General features: G+C 39.0%; 1 protein-coding gene across 1 annotated transcript in view; it reads right to left on the bottom strand.

The window, feature by feature from the left end:
* Positions 1–801: 801 nt before the first annotated feature.
* Positions 802–12,130, bottom strand: part of LRRN1 (leucine rich repeat neuronal 1) — a 27,962-nt gene continuing 16,633 nt past the window's right edge. The window contains exon 2 of the mRNA XM_082209654.1: positions 802–4,093. Within this exon, the coding sequence (XP_082065780.1) occupies positions 1,756–3,906 (2,151 nt within the window). The 5' untranslated portion in view covers positions 3,907–4,093 and the 3' untranslated portion in view covers positions 802–1,755. The remainder of the gene's footprint in view (positions 4,094–12,130) is intronic.

The following is a 12,130-nucleotide window of genomic DNA, read 5'->3' on the forward strand; positions in this document are numbered from 1 at the left end:
ATGAGGGTATGGCAGCGGTGGTCTTGCACAGAAGTTTTATGCATAGTACCTACAACAGTACGAGGGGGGTAGGCAAGAACTAAGAGCTTTTGGTGTTTAAAATCACACCTACTGTTTCACTCTCAATATATGAAAGCACACTATCTCTATCTATTGAACTAATTTCCTTTTGTTGTAAAGGCAGTTGCACCTGCACTCTTAATCTCTCTCTTTGACAAGCTGACTAAAATGTTCAAAGCCCTAACTCTTTGGGATTTTGTGCCTTCAAATCATGTTTTCATGTAACTAGAATAGGAGAGACAGAAAAAGGGGGAAAGCTTTCAGCATCATCTGCTGAATATCCTGATATATCACATCAATGTTGCACATAACCTCTGGTTTCTTGCTCACATCAGAAATAACTCTTTATGTAAGAGCAAAATACAAGCTTCTAGCTAAAGCTTCCCTTTAGCGCAGAGTTATTGGTATATCAACATTTTAGGAGAAGAATAACTTCTGTTACTGCAGGAGAGCAATGGAGGAAAATTTGGATCACATCTAAATGTATACATGTTGTATTGTCCTACAGAGCAATCCTAAGCCCATTTACTCAGTTATCCCACTGAGTTTCATGGGCATTAAGCAACCTGCCTTCCTTCTCTTAATGAAAGATACCATTTGTTCCAGTTGGAATGTAGTTCATACACTACAGAAAGAAAAAACACTAAACACGCTTTTGATGTGACTGTAACATAACAAGTTGTGCATTCAACATACAAAGTTTTTTTCTTCCAATGAAATACCCATCCATAGATTGTTGGTTTGGTTGTTTTTTGTTTGTTTAATATATAAACCAACTGTGACTAAAACTCACATTTGATAAAATAGATTTTTTAGGAAAAAAATGAAATCTAATTTGACCCAGAGACCCACAATTTTATATAAGATTGGATATATTTTATGTCAAAACATAATCACCCATTAAAGCTGGTGATGCAACTAAAAAGATACATTATTGCAATTGTTCTAGAAAAAAATGAACAGAACAAAAACTATAATTTATTATACTTCTGTCTTCATTCTATGCCAGGTGTTGGTGGATTACACAGAAAAAAATTAAGTTTTCTTTAAAAGTTTCTACTAAATATAATAAAAGAGCAATTAACATTTAGTTTGTTACATTGAAAAAGTGTACACACTTAATTGCTTTGTTAGCTTTACCTAAGTCTCTTCAGCTATAAAAAAAGAAAGAAAACCTGTTGTTCATAGTCAAAAAACATTCAAATCAGTTGATACAACATTACAGTACAGCCAACTAACATTGTTCAAAATCTTGTCATTTTATCTCAAGTAAAAGAGTCCTTAGACCAGATTATGACAAAGCTGGTTTAATGTATTTTCAAGTTGGCTGAGTTAAGATTTTGCAGGACACTGTACTTTCTGTTGATGGCTTCAGAAGAAAGGGGTCATGCGACTTGTAAATCAAAGGGCAATCCCAGCCTTCCATTCCCCACCCAGCATTCGTTAGAACAGCATTGTTAAATTAAGCAGAACTAAAAAAAAATTGGAAGCTAAGTGAAGCTGCCATTTGTTTGTGTCAAAACAATTGCGATACGCTATACTAAAAACATTTTGAAATATCCACCTGTCCTCACCACTCTGCCACAAAACCAGCAAAGTCAAAAAAATACAAAAGTCTTCAAACTTGTCACTTTTGCAGAATAAAGCAAAAAAGTCTTTGTGCTCCTTACTACCAGAAGCAAAATACCATCTGAGTTACCACATATAATAGCTTCTGGACGTGTCCACTTGAGTTGGCTTGGTTTCTGCAGTGCCCTCCTTGTCTTTTTCACTGTCACCTTCCCAGAGGTTAATAAGTGGGGGATAGAGTTCATTCAGAGGGATAGAGGAGGTCTTTTGCATATACTTTTTCAGTGAATGGTGGTAGTTTTTCCTCTTAAACCTCTTAGCAACATAGACAGAAACAGAAGCAAGACTAATAACAGCAAACATGGATCCCATGACGGCAGCCAGAGCTGTGCTTGTTTCTTGGTCAGTAATCTCAAGGGAAAATGCTGCATTTTTTGTTGTAACGTTAACACAGGACTTTTGAGTTTGCTGATGGATGTTAGATACAGTGAGACAGACTTCGTAATCTGTGGAAGGTTGCAAGTGTGTGAGGTTGTATTCATGCACATCCACCGGGACCCTAGCAGTATAGGTAATGTGAGGATTATCAATCTTCATTGTAGCGGATGACCATTTCAAGTTGGACGTCATTACGTTAGAGTTAACCTTCCAAGACACCAAGATTGAGTGAGATTCTGCTTGTTTGACATATATTTTCAGAACTTGAGTACCGTCCAGCAGTGTTCCATTCACTCTAATTGTAGCTACTCTTGTATCTGCTCCTTCTATGTTTTGAGCCACACATGTGTACCTCCCTGAATCCTCGGTCTGAATATTTGATATTTCCAGAGTCCCTTCACTGCTAAGCTTGTATTTGTCCGAAAGGGTTTCAGCAGTTATTTTATTCCCAAGTGGAGTTACCCAATAAATTTCAGGTTCTGGCTCTGCCATAGCCCGACAATCCAAGAAGACAGTCATGCCGATGTCCAAATTCAAATGATTTGGAAATGTGTCATGAGAAATCATTGGAAGACATTGTTCACTGGAATCCTGTATTAACACCTCCTTGACTTGCTGCCCTCTGTATTCTGGTGGCATAGCACAGAACATTGATAAGGGCTCCATGAAACGGATATTGGTCTTGTTTGAGTTTATCCAGTGGATGACACAGTCACACCTGAGGGGATTACTGTGAATGCTGATCTCACGCAAGTTTGGCAGGGATTCCACTGTTTTTTGGTAGACTGCATTCAAGGCATTATTGTTAAGCATCAGGCTTTCCAGAGCAGGAACATCCCGAAATGCTAAACGATGTATATAAGATAACTTTGGGTTGTTTGTTGCTTCAAGCTTGGTAAGTTCAGGAAGATTGTCTAGTGCATACCTGTCAACAGAGACCAGCTCTCCCATATTGTTGATTCCAAGTTCTTTCAACCGAAGCATGTTTTTGAAGTCTCCTTCTTGGATTTTGTGGATTGGGTTTTTGTTAAGATCCAAAAATTTTAAATTTGGAACTTTCTCAAGTGCAAGTTGAGGAACTTTAACTAATCTGTTGTCATAAAAAGAGAGACTTTCAAGACTATCCAAGCCTACTAGAGCATTTCCAGGGATGTCAGTCAGGTACATACCAGCCAGAACCAGACTTCTTAAATTTGAGAGTGGCTTGAAATTCATATCTAATATCCCAATAACAGGATTTTCCCCAATCATCAGAATTTCCAAGTTGGGTGTAGAATCAAACCAGCGACTGTCAATAACTTTTAATTTGTTGGAATTAAGATGAAGTCTTAAAAGGTTCTTCAAGCCTGAGAATGCATTTGCAGAAATGGTACTGATTTGGTTATGGTTTATATAAAGTTCTTGAAGATTGCACAGATCCTGTAAGCAGTAATCTGTCATCTCCGTGATCTGATTCTCCTCCAGATGTAAAGTAGTGAGCTGAGTAAGATTTGACAGCCCCACATCTTTTATACTAGTAAAATTATTCTGTGAAAAATCCAGTTCTGTTAAATTGAAAAGCTGTTGGAGCTCATCAGTGGTCTTGGCAATGTTGTTGCTTTGCAAGAGAAGAACTTGAGTATCACTGGAAAGATTACTGGGGATTTTTGTTAAACGAAGATCATTGCAGTCAACTGTTGTAGCTTCTCTATAGGTCGACTGGGGTGTAAACCACGGCCTTATCTCACAGACGCACAATTGTGGACATTCATTATTCGGTATGGAAGATGCACTAAATTGATTTACGAGTAATCCCAGAACCAAATGGCAAACCCTTAATGTAAAATTAATCCCAGCCATAGCGGTTTCCTAGTAGGTTCTTCTGGTTTACTACTTGCAAGTACTAGCAGATCAAATGCTTAGGCATTCAAAAGATGGAAGATGTTCTTGTTATTTTCTTGTGAACAGTTAGCGATGCGATGTCTCTTCACCAAGCCTAGTTCTTTCACTCTACGGAAGCTATGTTCCTCGATATATTGGGATACATCTGAAAAGAAACAAACAGATATGAAATGCATGCCATGTATTTCCTAAATTAAAGCCTTCTGTCTTCTGGAGACTTTATTTTCAGTACACTATCATTAGAGCTTTTCTATATGCAGCCAATGTTGATTTAATGAACTTCTAAAAATGCCTGACTATTACAAATGTTCAAAATTGCCATTCAAATATTCCGTGGTTTGCTCTTAATCATAAAACAGAACAGACAACATTTGGATTGGAATTCAATGTCATAAAATATTTCCCCAACAATGGTATTTCACTGGTGTCTCTCCCCACACCGATTCTGGTCCCTTTTGACTTTGTTTACTCATGTAAACAGAACTGCTTCTAACTGCATAGGGTGACAATTTGGAGTAGTCTCCAGGGACATGATTGGGGAAAGGGGTTGTAATTCAGTAACATCAGAGCATCTGCCTTGCATGCTAAAGTTCCCAGGTTCAACTCTCAGCATCTCCAGGTAGGGCTGGGAGAGAACCCTGCCTGAAACCCTGAAGGGCCACTGCCAGTCAGTGCAGACTATATGGACCAATGGTCTGACTTACTATGAGCAGCTTCCTGTGCTAATGTTGTGCTTGCTTGAGCGGCCAGATGTTAACTTATGGAGATGCATCAGATATATAACAACATGGAAGTTTCTATGGAGCTACTGGACCATGGATAAAGGAACCTCTGGTCCTCCAGCTGTTGCGGGACTTTAACTCTTCACCATCCCAGCCAGCAAAGCCAGTAGTCAGGGGTGATGCGAGTTGCAGTCTGACAATATCTGGAGGGCCAGAGTTTGCCCATCCCTCTACTAGTCCATAGTTATATATTTCCAATCCACAAACACACAGTTAATAAATACTGTACAAATGAGGGATGCCCACTGACAAGATTTCCTCCCGACCCAATTCAGAGCATTAGAAAACAGTCTGCCTTGGTCCTAGTGCTTCATAGGTTGCTCAATTCAGCTTAGGGTCCATATCTCCACTTCCCTGCCTATTCATTCCGGGAAATCAAAAGACGGCAATAACTTTGTCAGGAGTGGATAACATTTACAGAAGTATTATTCCTCCACAGTGGATAAAGCCAGCCCAGTTATAGGCAAATAGGTCCAGGACCCTGTTTATGCTAAGGACCTTTAAATGTGAATGATATTATCGATAACTTCTTTATTTTTAGGTAGAAATGGAAAGATTTTGCAGCCACTCACATCTTCAGAGGGAATGAATCCTGCAAAATTTCAGCTGGAGTGGTTTTCCCATTGCAGTTTTGTGTTGGTTTAAAAAAAAAGGAATCACTTGACCTCCCCATACATTTTGTGGGCAATTGGTCTCAAAACTTCAGACATGAGGGATGTGCCCCCTGGGTAAGGAACCTACCAAACTGCAGGCAAGTAAGTCTAGTGCGGTTTGTGCTAGGCACCTTCAAGGCCGATTTTGGGGAGGATTCATTTTCTGGGTGAAATCATTTGCTCTGAATACATGCCTGACATGTCAATCACATCTGATTTCCCCTCTGCTTTCTCCCCAGCTTTGCTGCTTGCTGTGACTTCCCAACATCATCCCACGTGGGTGTGATTCTCTGCACAGTAAACTGCAATAAATTACTATTGCTTTGAGCAAACAACTGTCTGCAGCATTTTGATGTCTGGATCATCAAACTTGTGTAACTTTTTACAGATCCCTCTTCATTTCTAGCAAGTCCAAAGTCCCTCCAAGGCACTGTCTCGGGATTCAATATTTGTCCAGATGTGATGCACACTCTATGCACGTTGCATGTACACAATATTTGTGGTAGACTTAAACTGGCTATTTTGTTTCCACCCAAAAAGGAAATCAGCATCATTTTGCGCATTCAGTGCACTCTCTCTCTCTTTCTCTCATCATCTAAGCCAATTCTCAAGGGTTCCATATTCAGCCACTCCCCACCGTACATGCAGAGAAATTCATCTCATAAATATGAATGGGAAGCTTCTATAGATGCTGGGCGCTAGATGACTCCTAATAACTCTGTTAATCCACAAAGTATTTTTCTTCCTTTCAAATATCATTCATTAGTTTACAGTAATTGATTCCATGAATATAACTTCTATTCAGCAAGGAGAATGATTGTTCTCAATTATGTGCTTAAAACTGCTCTGGCTATATCTGTTTATGGAGACTTATCTTATACAAAGCCTATAGTAAAACATATAAAACACAGCAAGGTTCAGGATAAGCCGCAAATTCAAATCGATTCTGGTGTTAATATTTATATCCTATCAACTGCATATCACATATTGTGCAACTGTACATTTCTGGTTTCAGCAAACAGAATAGCAATTATTAAGCATTTCATTATTTTTATGTCAACAATCTGAATACCACTTAATCACAGTCTTCTCTAAGCAGTGTACAGGAGACCCAAATGAGTTAAAACTAAGTCTGCTGGACTAAAAAAAAGTATTCAGTAAGTACCGGAAGTTCAGCAGGGAGGGAGCCTATCTGTCCTGAACCGAAAGGGAGTTCCACAAAAATGGGCCCACTCTGAATGCGTGGTTCCTTTTGTTTCTTAAAATAAGTGATCTCTTACAGAAGGAAAATGTAATTTTCTTTTAACTGGGAAAATGTTCTTTATGAATAATGTGCATACTAGTTTTCTCTCTCTCTCTCTAAACAATGGCTAGAAGTGATTGATTGTACATATCTATTAATGAAAGTATGTTTCAGTTTTAACACAGTAAATTGCAATTGCTTTCACATGCCGTGCTCCATTTTAATTTTTGGACTCAGGTGAACTGCAGTTCAGACTGGAGTGCAAAAGCAGTTTAGAAGGAGGAGAGTAAGTCAGAAATCGTGAGAGAGAGAGGGAAAGAAAGAAAAAAGAAGTGAACTCTACACTGGACTTTTGAGTACTTTTATAAGTGCACTTTTGGCCTTTTAATGTATTAAGTCTCTGGTCTGTAGTCTGAAATAAAAATCTAGATGCCAGTTTACCTAGCCAACTCTCATTTAGCAATGATTCTATAGGAAGGAGGCCAGGTTTCACAAATAAACTGCACTACAGATATGGCACCAAAACTTCTGCTCAGGATGATGCTGATCTGTGGCAAACTGCATTATGTTGTTTTTGTTATTTGTATACCACCCTTCATTTGAAGATCAGAGGGTGGTTCATAACATAAAAATACAAAACGAGAACACAAAATGCATAATAAAACAAAAACAAAACATCTCCCACAAACACATTTTAAGGGACATAGAATGTTTAATCAGCTAAAGGCCTGAAACGTTCTTGTCTATCGCCTAAAGATATGTAATGAAGGCACCAGGTGAGCCCCTCTGGGGAGAGCATGCCACAAACAGGGAGCCAATACAGGAAAGGCCTGTTCTTGTGTTGCCACCCTCCAGGCCTCTTATACAAGGGGGGACACAAAGAAGGGCCTCAGATGATGATTGCAGGGTCCAAATCAGTTCATATGGGTAAAGGCAGACCTTGAAATAAGGATTTTGAAAGCAAGCGCATGCCTATAAAGGTAGGCAGTGAGTGGTTCAGAGTGGATTATAACACTGCTTTGTTGTTGCAAAAATCAAATGGGAAAAGTGATGCTGTTCTCTGCTGTCAAAAAAGTGGTATCGTATTACTAGGAATCTCGTGGTATAAATAATAATTACAACTCTGGCTCAATGCGAGTAGTGATCTTCATAATGTAAATCTCACTTGGCAGGAGGACAGGAGGGAGGAATACTTGGCCCCAACACTCATTGCTGACTTCACGAAAAAAATAAAGATTGATAAAGTTTGGAATGTGATCAACCAGATGCCACAAACAAGACACAAGTGCAACAGCATTCTTGTCACTTGTGATTCTTGGCAACTGGTATAAGAGGCATGCTGCCTCTCAGTCACCTTAGCAAGTAGCCACAGATATCCTTATCTGCCATGATATTATCTAATCATCTTTTAAAGCTATCCCAGTTGGTGGGTATCACATCTTGTTTGAGCAAATTCCAGTGCACTGTTGTGAAGAAGTACTTCCTTTCGTCTGTCCTGAAGCTTCATTGAATGGTCCGAGGTTCTAGTATTATGAGAGAGAAAGACACCTCCCTACCCACCTTCTCTACCCCATAATTTTACATCATGTCCCCTCTTGCTCCCATTTCTCTAAACCAAAAATACCAAGCGCTGCAGCCTAAGAGAACTACTCTTAAGAGAATTGCTCCAACCCCTTCATCATTTTCATTTCCCTTTTCTGAACCCTTTCCAACTTTAAAATCTCTTTTTGGAAGAGCTGTACACAGTATTCCAAGTGTGGCCACACATGTACAATGGCACTGGCAGTTTTATTTGTAACCTTTTCCCTAATGATCCTGAACACGCAATTCATCTTTTTCACACAGCTGCTGCACACAGCTGTTGACATCTTCACTATGTTATCTAGGAAGACCCCAACATTTCATTCCTCGTCAGCCACCACTTCAACCACAAGCATATGTATGAAATTTCAATGTTTTTACTCTAATTTGCATCTTTTTACACCTGCTTACAGTGAATCCTGCTTGCCATTTTACTGCTCATTTACCCAGTTCTTTAAATATTTTCAGGTGGGTGCCATCCAGACCCAGTGATCTACCAATTTTTAATTTGTCAATGAGACCTAGAACTTTGTCTTTTGTCACTTCTATTTATTTTTGTTCCTAAGGCTCTCTTCTTGCAGAAGTTAGCTCAGGTAGATCTGCCCTATGTCCTCTGCTGTGAAGACAGATGCAAAAGATTTCATTCAGCTCCTCCAAAATCTCCTTTAGCACGCCTTTGACTGCCCTGTCATCCAAAAGTCCATCTGCCTCTTCCTATCCAGCTTCCTGCCTCTAATGTATTTTTTTTTTATGGTTGGTCATTCATATGTTCTTAACAGTGTGCTCTTTGAATTGTTTTAAAGTATCACTTATTGTTTCTTGAAAAGTCTTTTCCAATGTCTATGTTCTTTAATTACAGAAGGAACTGGTTTCTAACTGAACAAATACAAAGTTCAAGACTTCTCTGCTACTAAAACTTTGTCCTATCCCTGGTTGCCCTCAGGATGGTAGCTTTCAGGGAGTAATTTATGTTTGCATATAAACGACTTTATAAATGCATATAAATTTTGTGGTACTGTTGAGTTGCCTCACTTCCTCTGCATTATTGGAAATTAATGGAGAACCCAAGGAAGGAGTGGTCATGATCAGTGAGCTGGCAAGGGATAATAATAATAATAATAATAATAATAATAATAATAATAATAATAATATATTGATACCCCACCTATCCCGCTGGGTTTCCCCACCCACTCTGGGTGGCTCCCAACCAAATATTAAAAACACAATACAGCATTAACATAAAAAACTTCCCTACCTCTATATATTTCCCCCCATATAGACACTAAATGATAATATTAATGAATACTATATGGCAAGTTTCAAACAACTGAACACTGCATACCATGTGCTAGGTGAGTGGGCCATCATACAGTTAGATTTTGGCCACAAATTTATTTCCAAAGCAATTGTTTTGCTTCTTACCCATCTTTGGGAGAAATTTAAACAAACAAGATAACCAACTGTTACTAACCTCCCTCTCTCTTCCCCTGTACACATCACCAACCCCTAACCTGAATTAGAGCTTTGTACAGTGGTACCTAGGGTTACATACTCTTCAGGTTACATACACTTCAGGTTACATACGCTTCAGGTTACAGACTCTGCTAACCCAGAAATAGTACCTCGGGTTAAGAACTTTGCTTCAGGATAAGAACAGAAATTGTGCTCCAGCGGCGCAGCGGCAGCAGGAGGCCCCATTAGCTAAAGTGGTGCTTCAGGTTAAGAACAGTTTCAGGTTAAGAACGGACCTCCAGAACGAATTAAGTACTTAACCCAAGGTACCACTGTAATTTGTTTTTACAGAACACAGTCATAATAAAGAGTCAAAACCATCCACACAATACATTATCAGCAACAAGTCCTGAGAGTCACTGAGATCCTCAGTACAAGTACACGAACAGGACCTGCCTGTGAATGGCAAGAAATAAGTCATTTCAAAACAGAAGAAACAACATAATCACAGCTCCATGCAACATTCTACACAAATCCAGTCACTGAAACCACTGTTTGATTGCCACTTGCTCACACTTTGATTACACTAAATTAAAATACAAAAATCAAAGGGAAATAAAGCAGCTTCAAAAATTATGTTAAGATATTGAAAATCTATCTATAACTGTCTAGTTAGAGCCCAGGATGAGGAAGTCTATATTTTCAAATATTATTGCATATTGTTTTATAACACATAATATTCATTAAGGGCTAGGGAGAAAACAATTACACAAAAAAAGGAACATAGTTTGCATTGGCTGCATTTGAAATCCGGTCTCGGTTTGCAAAGGCTAATGGAGTTTTCTTCAGGGGGATCATCTGTGAAATTATTAGACAATTTATTTGAATAATGGTGTATTATGCTAAAGAGCGGGAGTTCTGATGTTTGAACACTCTGGCCAACATGATTGTTAATGTAATTATTTGTACTGTTGTTGATGCTATTGAAATGGCCTCTGGCTAAAGCAATTAAAGAAACTGTATAATTTCACATGGCAGTTGTTTGTATCAAGTTGGTTTATGCAAGCTGATTCAGAGAAGCAATTACTCACAAAACAATGTATGGAACTGCTTTAAGAGATTTCAGGAAATAAGTAAGAGAAAACTCTTTTGTCTAAAAGGCTCCGAAAAGATGGATTTAGACCAAACACCACAAAATTGATCCCTGGGAAATGAAATAGGGAACTGCCTTTGCTTATCTACCTTCCTCTTCATCCTTGTTTTTGAGGAAAGAAAGGAACAGATCCAATAATGAACTCAAAATAAACTGGACATTAGTATTTCCCCATTTATCCAAGAGAAAATTGAAGGGTAGAATTGAAAACCATTACAAAACTGTATTTCTCTTTCTCTGTAATATCTGAATCAGGAGCCACTGAGCAAGCCCTGGACTGGTGTCCAGACACAGTGATGGGTTGGATGGGAGCTAATAAACTGAGTTTGAATCCAGACATGTCAGAGGTTCTGTGGATGAGTGGTTTTTGGGTCCAGGAAACTAGTATGTTGCCTGCTCTGGATGGGGCACACTTTCACTGAAAGAACGGGTCCATAATCTGGGGGTGCTCTTAGATGCAGCTCTGCTGCTGGAGGCACAGGATACTCCAGTGTCTGGAAGAACCTTCTGCCAGTTTTGGCTGGTAAAAGAGGCATGGTTGTTTCTGGATTAGGACGGCATGACCACTAATCATCCATGCATTGATCATCTCAAAATTGGATTACTGCAATGTGCTCTATGTGGGGCTACCATTGAGGTTGGTCCAGAGGCTGCAGAGAGTGCAGAACTCATCAGCTAGAGTGCTTGTGGGGAGCAAACTACCATTGACATATAAAAGTTTTTGGTTTTTTTTTTGCAAGATTTGCATGGGCTGCTTCTCTGCTACTGGACCAAGATCAATATAAGGCTTTAAAGGCCCTATAAAGCTCAGGATCAGGTTATTTGGAATACCACCTTATCCCTTATATACCCAGTACATCCTTGTATTCTGTGAGAAAGTTTTCTCCTTGGAAGTCCCAAATCAGAGGATTTTAGTGACCACTGTGAGAGAGCAGATGCTAGATAAGATTAATCTTTGGTCTGATCGTCAGGGCTCCTCTTATGTTAAAGCCTCTGTGTTATTACTTTTATTGGACCATGTAAGATTAATGTATTGTCAGCACAGCAACTTTTGTGTTTCTTTCTCTGCGGCAAGTTCTTATAACTGGAAGTCTTAAAGTGCAGCTACTGCATACTGGCATTCTGCAAAGTCAACCAGGGAATTGCAACATTGCTCCTTTCTGTCATTCTCTAGCTATGTATATGTCATTAGCAAAGCATTACCAAATCATATTAGAAACTTAAAAAATAATAAGTGCTTGCAAATAGTGGGCTGTCAAATTATCCTACTATACCAGGTTGCTTTTTGGTTTAGCTTTCAGTGGAAATAAAATATGCC

Source organism: Podarcis vaucheri, assembly GCF_965113315.1.
Source record: "Podarcis vaucheri genome assembly, chromosome: 2".
Taxonomy (NCBI): Eukaryota; Metazoa; Chordata; class Lepidosauria; order Squamata; family Lacertidae; genus Podarcis; species Podarcis vaucheri.